A 24,825-nucleotide genomic window follows, 5' to 3' on the forward strand; every position below is an offset into this window, starting at 1 on the left:
ATTTTATTGAAATTAAATTGAAATCATGACTCAGAGCAGCAAAGCAAAAGGCTCAAGCTAATGGGAGTGCTGTGGCTCAGGGGAGAACTGAGGGGGGGACAGTTGCCCTCTGAATCACAGCCTTTTAAAATGCACTGCTTGCTTGATGTTTGCGGATCAATCGGGTACGGGACATGACACTGCCATGGGGGATGTCTTTGTGTGTGTACGCGATGTAAGGAGTGTAAGGAAATCAGGCGACAACTCAGCATTGTTATGGGCCTATATGAGAGCCTGAAGGACAGGGTGGATGCCCTCGAAGGATATAAATTGAGAGGCCCATCAAGCTCTCAGCTGCCCACATCAACGCCAGAGCTTGCACTTGGTCATCATGCAACACAGAGGCAACCCCCTAGGCAGAATGCGCTGGTCCCACAGGAACTAGTAGTTGTTGGTGACTCTGTTGTCAGGGAAACGTGGAACATGCTTTGTAAAAAGGATAGGTGGAACAGGACCAGGATATGTCTGCCAGGGGCAAAGGTTGATGACGTTGTAGAGCGGATATCATCTTTTAAGGGCACAAAAGGTGATATAGTTGTACACATTGGCACTAATGATATTAAGAGTGGGAGACCGGACTCTGTTGTCAGGGAAAAGTGGAACATGCTTTGTAAAAAGGATAGGTGGAACAGGACCAGGGTATGTCTGCCAGGGGCAAAGGTTGATGACGTTGTAGAGCGGATATCATCTTTTAAGGGCACAAAAGGTGATATAGTTGTACACATTGGCACTAATGATATTAAGAGTAGGAGACCGGCAGAATTACTTAAAAAGTACAGGTCACTGTTGAAAAAAAGTCGTGAAGTAGGGTTGAATTTGAAAGAGTCTGCAATTCTGCCCAGACACGATAGGAGGGAGTATATGATGAGAGCCTTTTCATCAATTCGGCCCTGGAAAGTTTGTGCAAGGCTCAAGGGGTAGAATTTTTTTCAGCCTGGTCTGTACTTGTTAACAGGAGAGACTGCTTCTACAGGGATGGGATACACTTAAATAGAAAGGGTGCAAGAATATTTTCTGATGCTGTCGAGGCAGTGTTAGGTGGGTCGGAAAACTGCTAGTTTGGGGGGATACAAGGACTGATAGATTAACAGTAGCCACTGGCAGAGGTGAAAGTGATTCTTGCACTGCTTCTATTGAAATGAGCAGCAGCCTGGAAAACCAGATACAGGATATTTCAGAGAATGCTGGGAGTCATCGCGGAACAAGTAAACACATGGGTTGTGTTAGGGCAGCTAAGAATAAGAACAGGGGCATGTATACTTGCATGTACACCAATGCTAGGAGTTTGGTAAATAAATTTGAGGTATTGCTCAAAACATCAAAGGCAGATATTGTTGGGATATCAGAGACGTGGTGTCACACAGATATAAGGAATGCAGAACTGGAATTTGGGGAATACAATGTGTATAGAAGGGATAGACAGGTCAGGAGAGGAGGAAGGGTTATGCTATTAGTTAAGAAACACATAAAATCCAAGGAAGTGAAGCCAGTCGACATTGATGGACAGGGCAGTGTCGAGTCAGTTTGGTGTGACCTAAGCATAGGGAAATCAAAATTGAGAGTAGGAGTGTGCTGTTGGCCTAATGACTCTGATGAGTATAATAAGATACTGTACAGGGAAATAGAGTGGGCCAGTAAATCAGAGTGTCTTATAATGGGGGATTTTAATTTCCCAGATATTGACTGGAATTTGTGGGTTGGTCACTCACACACTAGCAAGGCTTTTGTGGATTTATTGGATGATTGTTTTCTACATCAGCATGTTCGGGAGGCAACTAGAGGGAGCAATACTCTTGAACTGATTATCAGTAGTGATTCTTCATGCATTAAGAATCTGCAGATACAGGAACCACTAGGTGGCAGTGATCACAGTGTGCTGAAGTGGGATTTACTCAATTAGGTAACTACCATCAGAGGTAAAGGGAAGGGTTTTTGCTTTCGTAAAGGTGACTATGATGGTCTGAGACAGTATTTAAATTTTATAAAGTAGGACCAACTGATGATGTTACCAACAGCAAATTCAAAATGGGAAGCATTCAAAGAACTAATCTTGGAAGCTACCAGGCTTTACATACCAACTAAGAAATATTGTTCAAGGTTCAGGCCTAAATGGATGTCAGATGAACTAATGAGACATATGACAGAGAAGAAAAATGCATGGGATACATACAAATCAATGGGTGACATGGAAGCCTATGATAGATATAAGTTGGTCTGTAACCAAGTCACAAAGCAGATTAGGCAGGCAAAGGCAGATTATGAGAAATCCTTGGCAAAGGATGCAAAGAAAAACAGAAAAGAGTTCTTTACCTATTTAAACTCAAGAAGGAAAGGGATAAATCAGATTGGTCCACTGGATATTGATGGTTCAACAGTTGAGGATCCTGCTCAGGTGGCTAACAAACTAAACGAGTATTTTGCATCTACATTCACACATGAGGAGTTATTCAGGAAGGGGAATGTCGTAGGTGAAGTAAACATTGGCAGTGAGCTAGATGATTTTGTAATAACTGAGAGGAAAGTGGAGGAGAAATTGTTGAGGATAAACATAAAAAAGGCACCTGGGGTAAATGGGATCTATCCAGTTACATTAAAGGAGGCAGCAAAGGAATTAAGCAAACCCCTAGCCATAATTATGAGAGCTTCTTTGGACTCAGGGGAGGTACCCATAGACTGGAGATGTGCAAATGTAACCCCAATTCACAAAGGAGGATCAAAGGCTGACACAAGTAATTATAGACCTGTTAGTTTAACTTCTGTTCCAGGAAAATTAATGGAGGCACTGGTTAAAGAAGCACTGCAGGATCATCTAGAAAAGAATTCAGTTATAGCTCAGACACAGCATGGTTTTGTTAAGGGAAGGTCTTGCCTGACCAATTTAATTGGATACTATGATGTAGTCACAAAAGAACTGGACGTAGGGAATAACTTTGATATTATATATTTGGATCTTAGAAAGGCTTTTGATACTGTTGCACATCGAAAACTGCTGTACAAATTGGAGCAGTGTGGCACTGGTGGCAAATTGCTGCTATGGATAAAGGGATGGTTGAGTTCCAGAAGACAGAGAGTGGTAATCAATGGACACTGCTCAACGTGGACTAACGTTATTAGTGGAGTTCCTCAGGGTTCAGTGTTGGGTCCGTTGTTGTTTTCTTTATTTATAAATGATATTGATGATGGTATAGCAAGCTTAATATCCAAGTTTGCAGACGATACAAAGGTTGGCAGAGTTGTTAAGGACACTACTGATGCTATGCTGCTACAACAGGATCTGGAAAGGTTGAGCAGATGGGCTCAGAGGTGGCAAATGAAGTTTAACATTGACAAATGTAAAGTACTACATATGGGAAACAGTAACCTTAGAGCAACGTATCAACTGTACGGTACTACACTGACAGTGGTAGAGAATGAAAAGGACCTGGGGGTAATTGTGAAGGGAGATATGAAGTTCTCTGAGCAGTGCAGATTAGCTGCAAGATTAGCTCATGGTGTCTTGTCAATGATATACAGGAATTTTTCTGAAAGGGATAGGGAGGTGATTATTCCCTTGTATAAGGCAATGGTCAGGCCACACCTTGAGTACTGTATACAGGTCTGGAGGTCTCATTTCAAGAAGGATGTAGAGCTGCTGGAACGAGTACAGAGAAGGGCAACAAGATTAGTGAATGGAACAAAGGGTTGCTCTTACGAAGAAAGGCTTAAGTTTTGCAAATACAGAGTCTGGAGACTAGGCACCTTCGAGGTGATCTGATAGGGTTTATAAGGCCTTGAATGGTTTGAGCATGCTCAATGCCGATGGGATTCTTCCTCTTGCTCAGAATAATTACCTGAGAGGGCATAAATTCAAATTGAGGAAAGACAGATGTAGGATAGATGTGCGGAAATTTGCCTTTAGCCAGCTGGTAGTTGGTTGGTAGAACAGACTTCCATCACTTGTTGTTGAAGTTGATAGCCTAAACAAATTTAAGGCTCAGCTGGACAGGTATTTCGAACGAATGGAGGGGTGAAATGGGAGTGGTGTTTTTTTTTTTTTTTTCTTGGCTAATGCTGAATAAGCTTGCTTTCTTGCATCATATGCCTCTACTAATGCTAAATATGTTGCATGTCCCAAGTGGAACTTGTCATCCCCAAATTCCGGGTAGCACCGCGTTTCAGTGATCCCTCTTATGTCAGTATTAGTTGTCCTAACCAGGAGGTCACAGCCATTTTATTGACAGTGATCCTGACATTACTGTAGGCACAGTTTACTACCCTGACTTGCCCCTTGAATTTATTTAGGTTTGTTTTCTATTTTTCCCATCCTGATCATTTGAAATGTTGCTACCCTCAGAACGTCTTGCCAATGTCAGCTGTTGTGGCAACAAACAAGAATTCTTGAAGTGAGTGCAAGCATTACTTTGACCCATATCATTAATGATACTGACAAAAATTCTCGTACCACCTTTGTTCAAATGAATATCATGTCTACAAAATAGATTCCTTCTACCTACAAGTGCAGGCTATGCTGATAAAAATCCCCCCCTCCCTCTGAGAGTCTTGCAGATTCCCTCTTTAGCTAATCCACACTGCTTTCAGCTTATAATTTCACCTATTTTGTCTGGGCAGAATTGCAGACACATACACATTCTGACCTAGCTCATACCATTTTTAGTATGGGCCTATATTTTTTCAACAAATGGGCAGGTAGTGTTCATTTGATATCGGTCCTCCCTACAAGAATAATAATGCTCTCTTTAGCTCCCTTATAATCTTACAATCTGTTGGTAACATCATCATTTGTTGCTCCTGGCACACACCCTGATTCTGGTCCACATATCTTTATTACAAAAATATTACTCATTTCCCTGACAATGGTCACGCAATAAATAGATCCCCTTCAACCAGAGCAGTATGAACTTGACTGTTCTTACCTGGAACCCGAATCGGGGGTGCATCATTTGACAGGTCATGAGATAATTGAGTCTATGATGAGCTCCCGGTTACATTTGTTTCATGGGCAAGCACTCCTTTCTTCAGTGACTCAAATTTTTTTCGTGATGCACCAAGTTCTAATTTGAGATTTGATAAATTGCTTACATCGGATGCAAAGAAAAGAATCATCAGTTGAGCTAGGTTTGTCCACTAGACCAAACCCAGAATATATGTCGCAGGCATTACAAATGACTCACTCATGACTCACGATATCCTTGGACTTTGTGTTCTAAGTGGTAGCAACCATTATTAAGATAAAATTCAAACTTTAGAAAGATTACAAAATTTAAATTTACAATGCATTACAGAATATAAATTACTAGAATATTACAGAAATTGAACTTGATAAAACTAACCACTAGAGAAGTTAAATTTAAGCTACTGACAGAAAGTTACAAAGTTCCCATCAAAATATCAATAACAAGGATATCTTAAGCTGTAGCTTTTCATATACTTTAGAAAATTTAAACTTACAATTTATTTTAGGATTTAAAGTAACAAACTATTACAGAAATTAAACTAACAAAACTTTAAACACTGGTAAAGTTAATTTAAGCTACTGAATGAAAGTTACGAAGCTCCCACCAAAATATTGGTTGGTGACAAAGGCCTTCTGAACATTAAGCTGTAGCTTTATAAATACTTAACTAAATACAAAAATAAACTAACCTATGATTATATGAATTTAAACTATATATTAACTACAGTTTAATGTATTAAATAAAACAAATTTTAAAAAATCTAAATTATTCCAAAAATTAATCTGCTGTGGAGTTCTGAAATGCACAGCCACTGTCTACAATCAAGTGTGGCAATGTGCTATATGTCTGTACTGGTTGGTTGACATCCAACCAGTGAAATCCGAAAAGTTCTCATTTGCTCTAGGAGCATATTCTGAATGCTCCTGGAGCAATCCTAGGAGCATTGAGAACATCCCTTATTTGCAGTCTGTATAGAGAGGCATATGAATTTCCTCTCCTTTGGAGGAAAACATTGCTACTTAGTTATGCAAAAATAGTCTTCCATTTTTATTCTATTCTATTCAATTTTTTTTTTTTTTTTTTGCCATTTTTATTTTATTTGGTGATATCTATTTGAACGACAGTGGACCACCTTTTACTGCAGTAAACCCAATGAAAATAAACTGAATGGAATCAGGTTACAAAATATATTGCAGTGCTGGAATTTACAAATCAATAATCTTTTACAAGAAACAAATGCACATGGCCCTTCATGGTTTAAAGTATATGCCAGACTAACATAAATAGCAATAGGGAAAAGAGCAGCAAATCTCACCATCAGGAAACTCCATGCTGTACATATAACTGCAATTCTCATTTTTTGGCAGATACTAATACTAATGATATACAGCCACTCCCCGACTTACATAAGGGTTGCATTCCACGGAACTCTACATAAGTAGAAATTTCCCTAAATGCTTATGCAGCCCTTGCAAATTTGATTGAATTTGATTGAAGCAAAAAATAAATGTTTGATGAACATGTAAATAGAATTATTTATTCATTTTTTTTTTTTTTTATCTCATTGGCAGGAAAAATTACAGAAGTGTACAAAATTACAAAAATTTCAAAATTATAAAATTACAAAAAAAGAAAAGACAGGCATAACGTCATTAAGTTTTACCTTTCAAGCATCGCTGCGAGAATTAACTCTCCAGCTGATAAGCCTGCCGCTGTGGAGATTTAGAAGGGGTTTTTCCAACATAACACAAAATTTCTCGACAGCTGCAGAATCGCCACTGGCTACTTCACTGCATACTTTAATGTTTTGGAAACCAGCACGATACTTGAACCTATTAAACCACCAGTTGCTTGCCACGAACTTGGCTTGGGGTTCTCCGTACTTATCCTTAATATCTTCATAAATTCTTATTGCTTTTGCTTGAATGGCCATGGGGGGGCACTTGCTTCTGAATCTGATTTTCCATCCACATTATTAATAGCTTTTACATCTTCGATATAGCACCTGTATGCTGTTTTGTGATCACTGTTGATCTTAAATGCATTGATCCTTTAACATGTTCTTTTATACGTGCACTGTTCCTTAAAATCGTATTCACTGTTGAAGCAGTGAGACCTAATTCCATGCAATAGATGACAAACTTTGTCCTGCTTTGTACTTCTTAATTAATCATCTTCATTAGCACTCCCAGCACTTGCACTTTCCATTGGTCCTTTTCCCTTCACCATTGTGATAAGTAAATAGGAATGAAGAGAAGATTCTGAAAATTTATTTATGTTTTTTATATGATTGAAGATTTCAGTGAAGGGAAACTCATTTCACCATAATACCATAACTTAAAAACCCACAGAATTCCAGTTATTGGTATTATTGCAAATGCAATAAGATCTAACTTACCATCTGTTAATAATAGATTGCACTAACAGAAAAGCCCAATAAACCGGAAAGTGCCAATTGTTTTTATTGTTTTATGGTAGTGACCTTTAGAAATGTGTTTTAAAAAAATATCACAAAGGCGTTCAAAATTGATTCATTAGTAAATTAATAAGAGGAGTTTACCTCAATATAGTACGTGGAACACTTCCGTATGATACCCTCCAGAAATTAAAACGGAAAAAACGAAAAAATCGACAACTTACCGGTACATTAAAGTAAAATATAAATAATTAAATAATTAAATAATCAATTCAAAATCAATTCAAAACAATTAAAATTCAAATTAACGCAATTTAAAAGAATCTAATGAAAAAATTCAAAACGATTTTCCTTCCTGAAGCTGACAATGCTTTTCGACCGACTGTCGTGATCACAGGAATGAAAATTACCGAATCAGGCTAAACCTGCAACTTAAATTTATTTAACGAGGCCAAAATACTTAACGTTCAACGTAATTATACGCGACTATTAATTGCAGAAACTGTTGAAATTAAATTACACGAGAATTCTGTTAATGTTCGGCGGCCATATTTGATCTCCGATGCGTGGACCTTTACGCGCATGCGCGAAGACATATAATCACTATTTAAGTTGCAGGTTTAGCCTGATTCGGTAATTTTCATTCCTGTGATCACGACAGTCGGTCGAAAAGCATTGTCAGCTTCAGGAAGGAAAATCGTTTTGAATTTTTTCGTTAGATTCTTTTAAATTGCGTTAATTTGAATTTGAATTGTTTTGAATTGATTTTGAATTGATTATTTAATTATTTAATTATTTATATTTTACTTTAATGTACCGGTAAGTTGTCGATTTTTTCGTTTTTTCCGTTTTAATTTCTGGAGGGTATCATACGGAAGTGTTCCACGTACTATATTGAGGTAAACTCCTCTTATTAATTTACTAATATTATTATCAACGTAGAACATATTGAGTATTACAGCTCTGATTCATACTATATAAAATTGATTCATATAATGGAACATATGATAACTGTGAAAGTGTAGTGCAATTTCCATTATAAAAATGACCTTTTAGAGAGATAAATAACTTAGTTGTATAGTGAAATTTTCAACTTCAGAGGTCTTGGAACGAATTACCAAAAAAAAAAAAAAAAAAAAACGTGTTATTGGGTTCACATTACGATATCTTCGCAATACCCCCATTTATTCCTATGGGATGTGAAATACGTTTCCATGATTTTTTTAAGTTTGCATCGGCTGGCAAAAACTTACATAAAGTCGAATTTCCATAAGTTGGGTATTATGTAAGCTGGGGAGTGGCTGTATAAGCATGAACTGATGGTTCAGAAACAGAGGCAGACAAATTTCTTCCAACTTCTTTTTTTCCCTTGTATTTGTCAGTGGCCTACAGCAGAGTTATTTGTAGTAGTGTGTCCAGCAAATAAACCATGATTTAAATTGATTCCTTAAGTGTAATTACAGCATTGCTGGATTGCCCTGGCCAAACCCACCCTGTCTGGAAGCAAATTAAATTCTAGTTAATTGTACTACATATATTAATCATGTGCCTCCGTAGCCGAGTGGTCAGGAGCGGGAGTGCAGTAGCACATGCTCTTTGAGTAGACCGGGGTTCAAGCCCCTGACTGCTGAATACGGTCGATCTGCCAACTCGCACTGGACCAGCGTGGCAGATTATGGTCCATTTCCCTCAGCATGAATTGTTGAGGAGGCTTCCATCCTGCAGTGGGTTGATAATGGCTGCACTTTACCTTTTTTTTTTATATTAATCATACACACCATGCAGACATCTTGGAAAAATGAATATGCAAATCAAGCTACTAATCATCCATCCAGTAGAGATAAATTCACTATCAAATACCATAAAAAGGCCTCCGTAGCCGAGTGGGCAGGAGCGGGAGTGCAGTAGCACACGCTCTTTGAGTAGACCGGGGTTCAAGCCCCTGACTGCTGAATACGGTTGATCTGCCAACCTGCACTGGACCAGTGTGGTAGATTATGGTCCATTTCCCATATATGATTATAAATCTGTTATTCAAAAATAATCACTACAGAATGTTGGAAACAAATCTGGAAGTCACAAGGTAACAATAAGTTGTTAAATTTAAACATGAACTGAAGCTATTGATATCAAGCTTGAGAATGAATAGGCACAAGGAGGTAGTTCTTTTGAGAACTTGAATAGGACACAACTCATTTGATGCAGTTTTATGTGCTTATTTGGGAAGATCAACCACGTTGTATATACTGTCATTCCTTACTTGCCATAAAACACATTCTTATAGATATAGCCATTACTATAAGGTCCAGAAATCACTTTTACCTTTTTATACAGGAACCTTTAATGTAAAATCATATAAGAGGTGACAGTGCAAATCCCGTAGCCAGTCTCGGATTGTTTTCTCAGTTGGAGGAGGACCAAACTTACGTTCAGCAGCACGATTTCCATTCACTTTTGCAAACTGGATCACTTTTAACTTGAAATCAGCACTGTACTAAAATCTTTTCTGAGCCATTTCTGGGCAGAATGTGGCAAAACGTAACCTAATATACCGGTAACAAGTGCGAAACAATGAGCGCAAAGACAACAAGCGCGATAAAGCAGGAAATGCAAGTAAAAAAATCTACAACCACTGTATAAGACTCACCCAGTTTTTAGACCCCAAATTTTTCGAAAAAGGGTGCATCTTATACATGGAGAAATACGGTAATAACTTTTTTGCTACAAAATCACTACCCAATGTTGTTCTTATGAGTTCTTGAGTAGGAAAGAAATGTATTTAGCTAACCTTGGTATGATAAAGCTATGCTTGTTTATAGGGATCCATGATTCGGGTAGCACAAGAAAGTTGTATGTACCGGAGAGAGAGATGAAGTCAAAGTTTTAAGTACATCTAATTTGTTTGTAACAAAGAAAAGGAGCAAATACCACTTAGTAATGCAATTTATTTAAGAACTCTAGTCACTGGGAAATATATGCCAGAATATGAATGGTGAGCCAGTGACTTATTGCATTCAAAACATGCATAACAGTGAATGTGAGTCTGAGTCAGGGGCTGGGAAATGATATAGGAATGTTGTGAGGTTATTCTAACCAGTGTGGTTTGGTGATCTGTATATGCACCTGAAACATTTCCTCAGAAAAATTGGGGGTGTTACCTTTGAATTATTACAGTTTTTTTTTTTTTGCTATTATTGTATATTCATATGAATATATGAAAATAACTACTCTAGAATTTTGTAAATTGTTTCATTTGTTGCAAGTTGTGACAAAGTGAAATGTCACAATTCTTGTGAAAATGAATTTGTGTGCGCAAATGAAATATAAAATGAAATTTCTTTATGAAATTTCATTATGGTGAAATGTAGTAAAACAGAAGTCAGAAAAATAATTTAACATATTAAAAAATAATTGTTATAAAACTTATTTATTAGATACAATTTTATATTTTTTAATTGAAAAATTCAAAAATTTAAATTGTGTTTTTCCTACACATGAAAGTTTTGTTTTGCTTCAACAAAACAAAACTTTTGTTAATTCTGCCTGGTACAAAGAGAAAAACACAAAACTACGATCTTCTGTTTTCAAATTTATAAAACTAGTACATGCAACCATCAGATAATGTGGCGTAAAAAAAATGTGCTTTTTTCGCACAAAATTCTGAAAAAAAACCCTTAATTTTAACACTCTTGCCTCATCCACCAGCAAGTTCTGCCAAATACATTTATAACTTGATGAAAATAACCTCTGTCACTTCGAAAATTACTCAAGTAAGAATAGGAAGGTGGCTAGATCAAAAGAATCTGAAAGAGGCAATCAACTGCTCAGTTAGTAAAACATTGCAGGCATTACCAGATGCCAGGAGTAAAGTGAAAAGGTATACATCATATTGTGCAGGGATTTTCGTTTTACTAATTTTGTTATATGGTTTATATTTTCTTAGTGTTATGATTTTTTTTTTTTTTGTGCCTAATTGATATTTTGGTTACATTGATAGTCATTAAACTGAAACATTTTTATATATAGATACATATTAGAAAACGAAATGCACAAGGCATAATTCCTTATGGGTTTTGGTAATTAACTATATAATATCGGTGTAGATACACCATAGTTAACCCATAAATTTGAACTACATCTGTAATGTACACTACATACGTTTACACTACACTACACTGTAGTTACACTACATACGTAGTTCAAATTTATGGGTTAACTATGGTATATCTACACCGATATTATATAGTTAATTACCAAAACCCATAAGGAATTATGCCATGTGCATTTCGTTTTCTAATACATTATTACCAACACCCTTTGGCATCTCTCATATTGTGGAAATAACTTCGCAACTGGGATGGCATGTTGCATTACCAGGGTACCTGCCTGCCCACTGATAATGAAGCCCACTAGCTTCAAAACGATCATCTGGGTGGTGGTATCCTCTGAAAATAAATAACAATAATCTTCTCTACTAGAGAAGCGTTATTTATTTTAAGTAGTGCAGTACCAGTTATCTCGTTGTGAAGGCACCCACAATATGAGATACAATTAAAATGATGCCCTTTACACTACTACATACGTAGTTCAAATTTATGGGTTAACTATGGTGTATCTACACCGATATTATATATAGATACATTAGTAAATTAGCAGGGATGGCAGGTGATTCCATTATTCTGGTGTTTCTTTTACTGACAATTTACTTTATTATCATAATTCCCAAAATAGAAAAATTTCTTAGTTGATTTATTTGTTAGTGAAATATAGAATTATTTCTTCTTTATTTTAAGCATTAAGAAATAATTGAGCATGGAGTAATAATATTTTGATGATTTTATTTATTGCGTAATGGGAATATATAAAATTTCTCTTGTAGATATTACATTTTTTGAAAATTTTAATATGATGTATTTTGTTCTAGAAATTCAGGATATGTTTCTTTAAGCGATAGTCCATCTGGAAATTCAAAGTAAGTCTAAGGAGAATAATTTAAAAAAAAAAAAATTTTATTCTCAATATAAATAGCTGTTTTTTTTTTTTTTTTTTCCATTATTAGTAATACTGTTAGAATAGAAGTTCAAACAAAATTTTTCTGTAAAGTATCAAGTAAGGATAGAGAAAGGAAATTCACCTTTCTTTTTTTGTTATATATATTACATTCTTTATTAACAACTAACCCTTCTAACTGCTTGGCCTCCTTGCGGCATTGCTCCTGCCTCCCTGTGGTCGGGCCGGAAACCTTTTCAAAAAAGTCCTCTTGCCAAGGGCGAAAAGGAGCACACATGGCAAATACAGACCATATTGATGTGGAAAACGACAACCCAAAGAGATTGAAGACTGATCGGATGGAGCAACCCTGCCCATCTTTCTTAATCTTCCACTCTCTCAGTAACCAGCCTATAAGTAAATTGTCTCCCTTTGTTATACAGATACATCCGGAGGGTATTGCAGGATCTCCCAAGACGGTGAAGAGATTGCAATCAGGAGACTTACTTATAGAAACCATGAATCAAAGACATTCAGAAAAGCTTTTACAACTAACAACTAACAATCGAGTTGGGATTTATTAAATGTCACCGGGGAAGAAATAACCCAAGAACTGCAGGGACAGAATGTAATTGAAGTGAAAGGAATAATGATTAAAAAAGACAATCAACTGGCACCTACCAGAAATATTATTCTTACCTTCAATATGCCAAACTTACCCTGCTCTGTAAAAGCAGGTTATTTATTTTGTCGCATTTGCCCATACATTCCCAACCCTTTAAGATGCTATAAATTCCAAAAGAAGTATGGGCATTCTCAAACTGTATGTAGAGGAATTCCTGTCTGCGCCAACTGTGGGTCCTCAGACCATATACAAAATGACTGTACAGCTACAAAAATGACAGGTCCAAATTGCAAAGACGACCATCCTGCATATTCCAAGACATGTGAAAAGTGGAAAACAGAGAAAAAAAATAGTAAAATACAAGGTTGAGAACAAAGTTAGTTACCAAGAAGCAAGAAAACTAGTTGCACCAACTATAAATCAAAATATTAGCTATGCAAATGCTGTAAAAAATATCAAGCAGTCTCCATTCAATCTGATGTCACAGTCCCTACTAATAAATCAATTTCTGAATGGTTGTATCTCTTTGAGGTACAACCAACTGTACGCAAGCAACAATCCAAGACCACAGACCAAGCAAATAATACACCTCTGACAATACCAGCAGTATCTCCTCCACCAGTGATTGCTACCACATCTTGTATTATAAATTCAAATGCTATGAAAAATATTCAGGACACAACCATGGACACAGATGGCAGATCTATACAGGAAGATCCTATTTTAGAAATCCATGCCAAAGAAGAAGAAATGGACACTGGTCAGCCAATTTTCCAAAAAAAAAAGACAAACAAAAATTGGAAAGTCATAAACCAGTCACCTTCAAAAAGCAGTCAGAATCAGCTCCATCAACTAAACACAAATAATGCCTTGTATTTTACAATGGAACTGCAGAGGCTTTCGTTGCAATACAGACAATATCCAAGATCTAATTAATCGATTTTCTCCAGTTGCCCTTTGTCTTCAGGAAACTTACTTAACATTGCAAATTTCTCCTTCGATAAAGAACTGTTGCTTTTATCGAAGGGATCGTAATACAACAAATGCTGCCCATGGTGGTGTAGCAATCCTGATAAAATTCAAAGATCCCAACTAAACATGTTCCACTTCAAACTGAAAAGAAGCTGTTGCTGTGCGTTTAACTCTGTATTGCAATAACACTAGTATCAATCTACTTACAGCTAGGTGGCTCTGTAGTCAGGTGGGAAGGAGCAGTAGTGCGTAGGACATGCTTCTTGATTAGACCGGGGTTCGAGCCCGTCACCACCAAATATGGAGGATGCAGAAAGGTCAGGGAATGACCACCGCATATCCCGGAGCAATATGGCCTTAGTTGCTAATGCTCCTAAAAACCAAACCAACTTACAGCTAAACCATACTTACTGTTTAATAGATCTTGAAGACCTCCTTATACAGATACCTCCACCTCTCTGTATGTTAGGGGACTTCAATGGGCACCCCCCCCTTATGGGATGTTTCTAAATTAGATAGATGAGTTCGACTCATTGAGAGCTTTTTAGAGGCACTAAACCTCACCATACTCAATACTGGCGTGCACACACACACACACACACACACACACACACACACACACACACACACACACACACACACACACACACACACTTACATTCAGCTCCCAAATAGACATACCTCAGCAATAGATCTCTGCATTTGTTCTCCATTACTGGTCCCGGCCATAGAGTGGTATGTTTTAAATGATCCAGTGGGTAGTGATCACTTCCCAATTGTATGCGACCTATTAATAGCACAGACTCCTCCAGCTCAACCCTGCAGAAAATGGAAATTTGCCTGAGCAAACTGGGCAAAATTCCAGTCATCAGTATCTTTTGATGAGAAAAAATTCCGTCTCCAGCCTATCGATGATGCGACAGAATACATCACGCCGCATCTCCTAAATTTGGCTAAAGACACAATACCACTATCAAATCCCCCGGGTCGTAAGTATTATAATTATTGGTGGAATGAGGAATGCACAAAAGCAAAAAATATAGCCTGGAATTTGTTTCGGCAAAATCCAACAACAGCCAATCTAATAAATTATAAGAAGTCAAAGGCAAAAGCACGTTTCATACAAAGGCAAGCCAAGAAAGAATCATGGATCCATTTTACTTCAAGCATTAACAAAAACACTGACACCAAAATAATATGGAAAAAAATCAGACAGCTTTCTGGTAAGTTTCCTACTGTACCTTCTCCAATCCTTTCCTGGAATGGGGGAAATCTACCTAAACTTTTAGATATTGCAAATGCTTTGGGCAACACTTTTGCCGAAGTCTCAGCGCATTCAGCTTATATTCCATCATTCCAAAGAATTAAAAACACTGCAGAACAACGTTCTACTAACTTTCAAACTGCTCTCCTTCTGCCATATAACAAACCTCTGCAATATTCTGAACTCTTGCATGCCACTGAAACAGCTCACAGTGGTGCTGCCGGACCAGATGGGATCTATTATGTCATGCTACAACACCTTGATGACAAAGCTTTGCGCCTCCTCCTGGTCTTTTACAACCGAATTTTTCTAGAAAACGTTTGTCTAGCCTCTTGGCATCATTCTACTGTATTGGCATTCCTAAAGCCTGGAAAAGATCCAACCAATCCCCGTAGCTATAGACCAATATCCCTCTCAAGCTGCCTAAACAAAACCCTTGAAAAAATTGTCCACAGTAGACTCGTCTGGATCATTGAGTCCGAACAGTTAATTAGCCATAGTCAATATGGCTTTCGTCAAAACAGGTCTTGGATCTTATGGTAAAGGCTGAATTTTGCCATTCGTAATGCCTTTGTTAAACATGAACATCTAGTATTGGGTTCAATAGATATAGAGAAGGCTTTTGACACCACCTAGCGGCATGGTATATTTAGAGACCTTTACTCTCTTGGTCTGTGGGGCAACCTTCCTATATTTGTGAAGAATTTTCTACATACCAGATCATTTCAAGTTTGATACCAACATACCCTTTCTGCAACTTTTATTCAGGAAGAAGGTGTTCCACAGGGATCAGTACTGAGTGCCACTCTTTTTGCTCTTAGAATAGATTCTATCACTAAACAACTTCCAAATACTGTAGCGACTTACCTTTATGCAGATGACCTTTCAATCTCCTGTCATTCCCAAAACATGAGATCTATTGAACAACAGCTGCAGACATCACTAAATAGAATACAGCATTGGGCCAGCATCAACAGCTATCGACTTTCACAGCAGAAAACAGTTGCTATCCATTTTTGTAGACAGCGAAAGTTTCATCCGGATCCTGAACTTCTAATATCTCTATCCCAGTCACTAATAACATCAGATTTCTAGGATTAGTTATGGACAACAAGTGACAAGCTAAATTTCTTAGAGCATATTAAAAAGTACGTACTGCCTGTCTAAAAAAGATAAACATACTTAGAGCACTATCTGCCCCGACAGGGGTTCAGATTGTACCTCCCTACTTCAATTATATAGGGCATTAGTCAGATCCCGTCTTGATTATGGAGCTCCTATCTATGATTCTGCTAGAATGAGTGCATTACGCTGGCTGGATCCAGTTCAACACAGTGCATTGAGGATTGCACTTAGTGCGTTCAAAACATTGCCAGCACATTGATGCTCATGAGCCCCACTATCTTTATGTAGGAAATCACTATTGCTGAAGTATGCTGTCAAGATTCCAACATTAGAAATCTTCTACATAAATAAACGTAGAATAGTGAAACCAACTGGTCTGCATTCTTGAAATGATGCAGGTTTGTAATGCTTCCATCCATTCCGTACAACAGGTAGCAACTTGTACTCAGCCACCATGGGTTCCACCTCCTATGACACTTACCTTTGTCAATGGGGAAAGAATATGTTGCAAGCTTCAAATGTCAGACAACTTCATGCTGTTCACAATCAAAGATATATTGATTTTTCTCCAATATACACAGATGGCTCTAAATCTAAGTCAAATGTTGGAGCAGCCGCAGTGTTTCCGAATACCACAGTTTCAGCATCTCTTCCATCTGAATTCAGTATCTTCTTAGCTGAACTATATGCAATTAAATTAGCTTTAGAAAATCTCTGTTCTGACTGTTCTTTAAAATTTGTTATTTACACTGATTCCTTCAGCTCAATCTTAACATTATGTAATTCTTCAGATAGAGTTCATCCTGTTCTTGATGAAATTAGAAAATTGTTACTACAGATTGAAAAATGCCACCAACTAGTCACCTTCTATTGGATTCCAGCACATTCTAGTTTTTTGAGCAATGAACTTGCTAACATATCTGCAAAAAGTCCAACCACCTTAGATTTAATGAATATCCCTGTTCCAGCATCAAACCATTCACTACTGATTCATGCTGTATGCCTATCAGAATGGACAACAATCTGGCACTCTCAAACTAATAATGAACTCTTGCAGTTTAAACATGATCCGAAAATTTGGCGCTCCAGTGTCTGTACATCAAGACAAGAAGTAGTCCTTTCAAGGGCAAGAATAGGTCATGCTCATCTAACCCACCTTTATTTACTCACAGGAGATGATCCACCAGTGTCCACATTGTTATATAAATCTGACTGTTAAACACATTCTCATTGACTGACATTCTCATTCTCATCAACCCTGCTATCACTGGTAAATCTTGATAAACTAATAACTTTAGAGAATTTCATTGGTGACAAGGCAAATATTTCTGAATTTTTCAACTACCTCAAGCAAACTGGACTTTTTAATCATTTCTGATTTTACAAAAAATGATCATATACTTATATTATAAGTGAATAGACACATTATAGCCACAGCAGCTTATGCGCCATCAAACCCCCATAACAACAACAGCTTTATAGGTAAAAATAGAGTCCATTAGTCACATAGATTTTATTCCCCCCCCCCATTTTCTGGTGTGAAGTGTGATCTTATATTTAAGGTCTCTATTCAGGCACTTTAAATTTACATTTATATGGTATATTAGCATAAAATCTAGTGATCTTAGTTTGAATTTATATGGTTTTCATTTGTATTGGCATCTTTGAAAATGGCTCACAATATAACTTAATTATTTCTTTATTTTAGGGTTTTGTATGTTAAAGATTTTCTTTCAAGTTCTGAAGTTGAATTTTATTTTTCAACCCTGCTGAAAACTATACCGTGGGAAAATAGAACTGGATTAATTCATGGCGAGAGATTTCACCTATCAAGACAAGTGGCTTGGTTTGGTCCTTTTGAATATTCATATTCTGGAGTTGTCCATCCAGCCATTAGTAAGGTATTTAATTTGAAATGGATATTATTCAATGTTTTTGTAATAATATAATATCTGGGATTCTTAAAACAAGAGTTCTAAGAATTCTAGACATTACAGGATTTTTTTTTTTAAAACGAGGTTCTTACAACAAAAAAAAAGTACATTCGTATTGACCAATACAGCAGGAAGTCAGACCTTCGCTGCACTAGGGAAGTGAAAAAAAGATACAGCCCCCCCCCCCCACACACACACACCTATAGGTGTCCACCATCAGTCTTTGAATTTTTCCAAGCCATTGATGTTGCTACCTATAGAAGTTATTTGTTCCGGTGATTAGCAAATTGTTGGTTACAGGAAAACTGAATAAATTCTGCAGTGACTCATGTTACACAGCAAATAATGAATGTGCCAGAAATTACTATACCTAAATAATCTTTTAGAATATGTAACTGTCTGAAAATGTGATGTGATGCAGCCTGTAATAATGTTGAAAGAAAATAAAAAAAAAAAAAAAAAGTCTGAATTTATTCTGTTAATTGTTTGCCACTAACAGACTAATACATTACAAGTAAAGTGTGAGCAAAGCTTACCATGTAAGGAGTAAAAGCAGAAAGGAAAGGATGGATCTGCTTTGCATTTACCCTTTTTTTTGTTAATATCTGTGAGACCATTTATCTCACATGTCAAATTGATTAAAAAAAAAAATCAGAGCAATGGTAAAAGTTCTCTCTTAATTATGTTAGTTATATGCTGGAGTGGGCAAGATATTACGGATTAATATAACATTGCTAATGCCATTGGAAAAACTCTTAAAGTTCTACCGGCTGCTTGTTTATATTATACTAACCATCAAAAACTCAAAGTGCAAGTTTAAAAAAATATAAACTATTACAAGCCATTTGTGATATTTATCATATCTAATACTGCATGGCTGTCATCATATAAATTTCATGTACATACATCGAAATGCAACGATTCCCTGACCATTATTGGCCTTGTGGTCCTCTGTTGAGAATGGGGAGTAATGGTCAGTCTATTTTTGGTTTATCTTTGTTTTATTTATTGTAGTTGGTTTACATCTCTGTTGGTGATATTTCAAATAAATTTGGACTTGGTGCCCGTCAGAGGGGGGCCGTTAAATTTCTATATAATTCACATTCAAAATTTAATTGATTATTATTTTATCTTTGCATTTAGATTTTCTAAATTATATTGGAGAATTTCTGCTACAATATTTTTACCCTTGTTACCCTTCTCTTCCCTCCGTGTTGGTTTGATCGTTATGTTTAATTTTGATTATTTTCACTCTTCTGTCTTGCCGTGCTGCTGGAATTATTTTTATTTAATTATCATTCTAATTTTATATATATATATATTGGTATTTTTGTCTAACGACAATTTGATTTTGATATTAAATAGTGTAAAAGAGGGTTTGCCTCCTGCGTTAATGCTATTATCCTGTGACAACTGTACATTATATGTGCTTGGGTTATATACGGAGGTGAGGTACTAAGATATTCCAGTCTGATACATACCCGTAGGGCTTTGAATTTCCTATCACAGTTTGCTGTCATATACGTAAACCACTCTGTTTATTTAAAATTAAGTACTTATATAACAATTTACCATCATTATTCCAAATTATTTATCAAGAAATTACCTAAAGTTAACCTAGCAAAACTGGTATAGAGATTACAGAGACTGATATGTATAATACATTCCTCTAGTATGGCTATATGTTTGCTCAAAGCCCCTGAAGAAGTAGCAGAGGTATGGCCATGAGGGAGAATGTTAATTTTCACTAACCTTTGCTAAATTTACATTAATTTATTGTTTTTAAATGTATGTAAGATATATATTTTTATATATAAGGCTATCCATACCAGTGCTAGATTTATATATAACTAGCGGGTTGGTTGGGGTCACTACAAACCTATGCTCTCAGTAGTACCACAATTTAATAAGTAATAATGTATAAGTAGGTATGTATATATATACAGGCAGTTCTCGCGTTACGAGTTCCCAGGTTTAAGAGTTTTTTTTTTTTTTTTTTTTTCAAAGTAACAAGAACAGTATTAACAAAATTGAAAATATGAACGTTAATTACAAAAAAATGAATGTTAAACATTCATAAATACCGCATTTCAAACCACGTGACTAGTTATACAATACAGTGTACCGCACTTTACGATATTAATCGGTTGGTTTTTTTTTTTTTTTCTTTTGGTTTGTTTTTTTTTTTATGTAAACCCCAAACACGAGAAGTATTAGAACGTATAGTACCATGCTTGGGTTGGAGGTTGAGAAGGCGAAAAAAGATATTTGTTGACATTGGACTTGAACTTCTATAGACTGTAATTTTCAGGAAATATGTATGAAGGAAGGTTGTTCTCTAAAACGGCAGTTGAATGAATAAACGAGGAAGACGAAAAGTTGGTTCTGTGAGTTTGAAGTTGAACAGTAAATGGATGTTGGCTAGTGGCAGCACGTGTTCGGACTGTTTTGAAAGAGAGAGCGGGAATTATAGAAGCCAATTCAAAAGAACAGTGCCCATGGAAGTATCCATAGAAAAGGAATGCAACAGAAACAGTAAGTCTATGAGACAGCGAGTGGAAAGACTCTGTTAGAGAGGAGTCATTAATTAACCTAACTACCCTGTTTTGAACGGAATCAAGAAGCTCGAGAGAGGTTTTGGGGGCACCACCCCAGATGTGGGAACAATATTCCATGGTAGGGCAGATTTGCAATTTGTACAGAGTGAACAGCTGTTTGGAAGAAAAGTAACGCCGAGAGCGAAAGAGAAAACCAAGTTTTTTAAATGCAGAGGGAGCAATATTTGTAATGTGCTTGTGCCAAGAGAGATTAGAAGTCAGGGTAATCTCCAAAAGAGATATGTCATTTTTCCTAGAAATTGGAATGTCATCAAAGATAAGCATAGGAGCAGAAGAATCCTTTTTGCAAGATATAAGACAAGACTGAGTTTTAGAAGGATTGATATCAACTAAGATGTCTTTGCCCCACTGGAGAATTACCTGGAGAGCAACATTTAAGGAATTGGTAGCAGATTTTCAAGAAGTTGAAGCTGATTGAGCAGGGCAGGGTTTCACAAAATGGAAAGTGGAATGCAATGTGCTATCATTGGCAAAACTGTGGATAGGATTTCCAGTCAATGGAAGAAGGTCATTAATATACAAGAGGAAAAGAGTGGGGGAAAGAACTGAACCTTGGGGGACACCGGAATTAGTGGAGAAGTTAGAAGACACAAAGCCATCTATGACATGATCGAAAGCCTTTGAGATGTTAAGAGCAACTTCTTGTGTTTCACTGAACTTTTTCATTGAATTAGTCCATAAATGGGTAATATAAGCCAGAATATCACCAGTGGATCGACACTGACGGAATCCATACTGGCGATCATTGATCAGATGGAAGGTTTCTAGGTAGTTTAAAAGTTGGTGGTTAATTGATTTCTCCATTACTTTAGAAAGAGTAGAAGTAATTGCAATGAGACGATAATTGGATGGGAGGGATTTGTTACCGTTTTTAGGAACCTGCTGGATATGAACAAATTTCCAAGCAGAAGTAAAAATGACTTTGGAATAAGAAAATGAAAAAAGGTGGCAAAGAAGAGGAGTAAGATCAGGAGCACAGGTTTTGAAAACAAGTAGAGAAATACCATGCCCACTGGGCTAGCCAGATGAGTAAAGTGCCTGCCTGGCAAACTGAAGGTCCCGGGTTCAAATCCTGCCTTGGGCTTGGATCAGAGTAAAATGCAAAAACTTTGGGAGGTGCATTATGGCCACAGAAGCCGATGCGCCAACAACTAACAAAAAAAAAAAAAAAAAGAAGAGAAATACCATCGAGACCTGGAGCTTTCTTTATCATCAAGATTCATCAAAATCCTTTGCCATCCTTTTGACAGAAGCCTGCAGGAGGCATTGAATGGAGTGTGTTGGGAATGTGGTGGAAGGTGTTTTACCAAAATCATTAGTACATGAGTTGGAAGAAAAATGGGATGCTATCAGGTCAGCTTTATCGTTGGCTGAAGTGACAACAGAACCATCTGGTTTGGACAGAGGTGGGAGCAGCGATGGGTAAAAGTTGCAGCCAATAGCTTTGGCAAGAGACCAGAATGCTCTACCATTAGGGCAAGAAGCAAGTTTTCTACTCTTAGCCTGTTCAAACTCTAGTTTGGACTGATTAATAACTGCTTTACGATTGTTGTGAACTTTGGTTGGTGTAGGCAGAAAATGAAACTGAAGAATTAGAAACAAGCCAATTACGATATGCAACGTTCTTCTCTTGAACAGCCTTAGCACATTTATTTGAAAACCAAGGTTTAGATAAAGGACAAGATTTTAAAGTGCAGTGTAGGATAAAGGATTCCATTCCTTCAAGAATAATTTCACTGAAACGATCTGAGCAAACGTTGACATCAGAAGCTTTGAAACAGTAATCCGACCAAGGAAAAGAAGAAAAGAAATCTCGCAGGTCATCCCATTTTGCATTTTTGTAATGCCAAATAATACAAGGTTGGGAATAGCCGTGAGATAAAGGCTCCATTGGATAAGAGGCAATCACCAAGTTGTAATCTGAAGTGCCTAAAGGACCTCTCACTTTGACCGTGTACTTAGAAGGGTTGTTTGTGAGAAAAAGATCAAGCGTTTTGGCTTCATGGTTAGGATTGTATGGAATTCTTGTAGGTAAATGAACAATCTGTGCAAGGTTATTAGTAATTGCAAAAGCCTCAGCATCTCGACCAGCTGGATCGGTGTGACTAGAAAACGGAAGCCAGCTGGAGTTGTGAACATTAAAATCACCAAGGAAAATTACTTGACTGTTAGGAAAGTTGGACTGGAGAAAGTCAAGTTGCAAAGAGAGGAAGTAAAAGAGCTCCAAGTGATTAGTGGAGTTGGGAAAATGGTAGAGACAACAGATGAATTTGACACAATGAGATAGAGAGATTTTAAGCCAGAGAAGATCAAAAAGAAGAGATTCCAAATTACCAAGTCTCCTGCAGGGAATTTCAGAACTGACATATGCACAAGTACCACCTTTGAGGCGAAAGGAATCATACAGTGAATAATTTGGGCAACTCAGAAGAGTAGTAGTTGAATCAACCGATAACTGAGATTCTGTCAGAAAAAGTACATGGGGTTTGGCAGACTGCAAGTGGAAATGGACATTGTTGAGATTAGAATTGCGACCAGATATATTTGTGAAATGAATTAGGAAGTGTTTGGGAGGTTTAGATCTTTTCACAGATAAGCTTGCTCTATTAGTTTGACAATTCATGGTGTATTCAATAGTAAGAAAAAGTGGGTGGGACATTCTACAGTGTATAAAGGGATGGTTGAGTGGGAGACAACAGAGTGGTAATCAGTGGACTGCTCTTCGTGGAGAAATGTTATTAGTGGAGTTCCCCAGGGTTCGGTGTTGGGTCCATTGTTGTTTTGTATATTTATCAATGATATTGAAATTATATCAGGTTTAATGTCCAAGTTTGCAGATGATACAAAGGTTGGCAATGTTGTTAATGACAGTAAAGAAGGTATGCTACTCCAACTGGATCTAGATAAGTTGGGAAAATGGCTGAGAAGTGGCAACTGAAGTTTAACATATAGATGCAAAGTACTGCATATGGATAGCAATAACCAAAGAGAAACGTACCAGCTGTGTGGTACTACACTCAGAGAAGTGGAAAGTGAAAAAGACCCGGGGGTAATTGTACAGTCAAATATGAAGTTCACTGAGCAGTGCAGAGGGGGGCTGCCAGGGCAGGTCATGGAGTCTTGTCAATGATATATAGGAATTTTGCTAGCAGGACAGGGAGGTGATTATCCTGTTATACAAGGCAATGGTCAGGGCACACCTAGAATACTGTGTACAGGTCTGGAGGCCTTATTTTAGGAAGGATGTAGAGTTGCTAGAACAAGTACAAAGCAGGGCAACGGTTTGGTGAGGGGAACGAAGGGGTGATCTTACCATAAAGGCTTAAGTTCTGCAAATTTCAGTGCCTGGAGAGTAGGCACCTTGTGAGGTGGTCTGATTGAGGGGTGTATAAGACCTTGAATGGATTGAGCAAGCTGAATGTTGATTGGATTCTTCCTTCTGCTCAGACTTAAGAACCTTAGGGGGCACAGTTTCAAATTGAGGAAAGATAGTTGTAGAATAATGTGTGGAAATTTGCCTTTAGCCAGCGGGTTGTTGATTTGTGGAACAAGCTTCCATCTTTTGTTGTGGAAGCTAATAGCCTAAATAAATTTAAGGCTGAGCTGCACAGGCATTTGGAACAAATGGAGGGGTGAAATGGGAGATTTTTTTTTTGGCTGATACTGCATAAACTTGCTTTCTTGCATTGTATGCTTCTACTAATGCTAGATAGAAATTCTCTAAAATGATCATAATAAGGAAGCACTTCAGAGTCTTATGACGATTCAATATAATGTATGATGTCATTGATATGTTGTCTTATAACAGACAATTTAGGATGAGGTGCAACTGATTCTTTGTCTTTACTATCATCATCGTCCTCTTGTTCTCGATGAATAACATTTTCC

General features: G+C 37.2%; 1 protein-coding gene across 1 annotated transcript in view; it reads left to right on the forward strand.

Annotated features, from left to right (window-relative positions):
- LOC150084523 (alpha-ketoglutarate-dependent dioxygenase alkB homolog 3-like) overlaps positions 1-24,825 on the forward strand; it is a 112,580-nt gene that overhangs the window by 21,705 nt on the left and 66,050 nt on the right. The window contains exons 3-4 of the mRNA XM_090375280.1: positions 12,335-12,382; positions 18,094-18,286. Coding sequence (XP_090231406.1) covers positions 12,335-12,382; positions 18,094-18,286 — 241 coding nt within the window. The remainder of the gene's footprint in view (positions 1-12,334; positions 12,383-18,093; positions 18,287-24,825) is intronic.

Source organism: Mastigoproctus giganteus, chromosome 6 (genome assembly GCF_048544385.1).
Source record: "Mastigoproctus giganteus isolate SK-2022 chromosome 6, ASM4854438v1, whole genome shotgun sequence".
Classification (NCBI taxonomy): Eukaryota; Metazoa; Arthropoda; class Arachnida; order Uropygi; family Thelyphonidae; genus Mastigoproctus; species Mastigoproctus giganteus.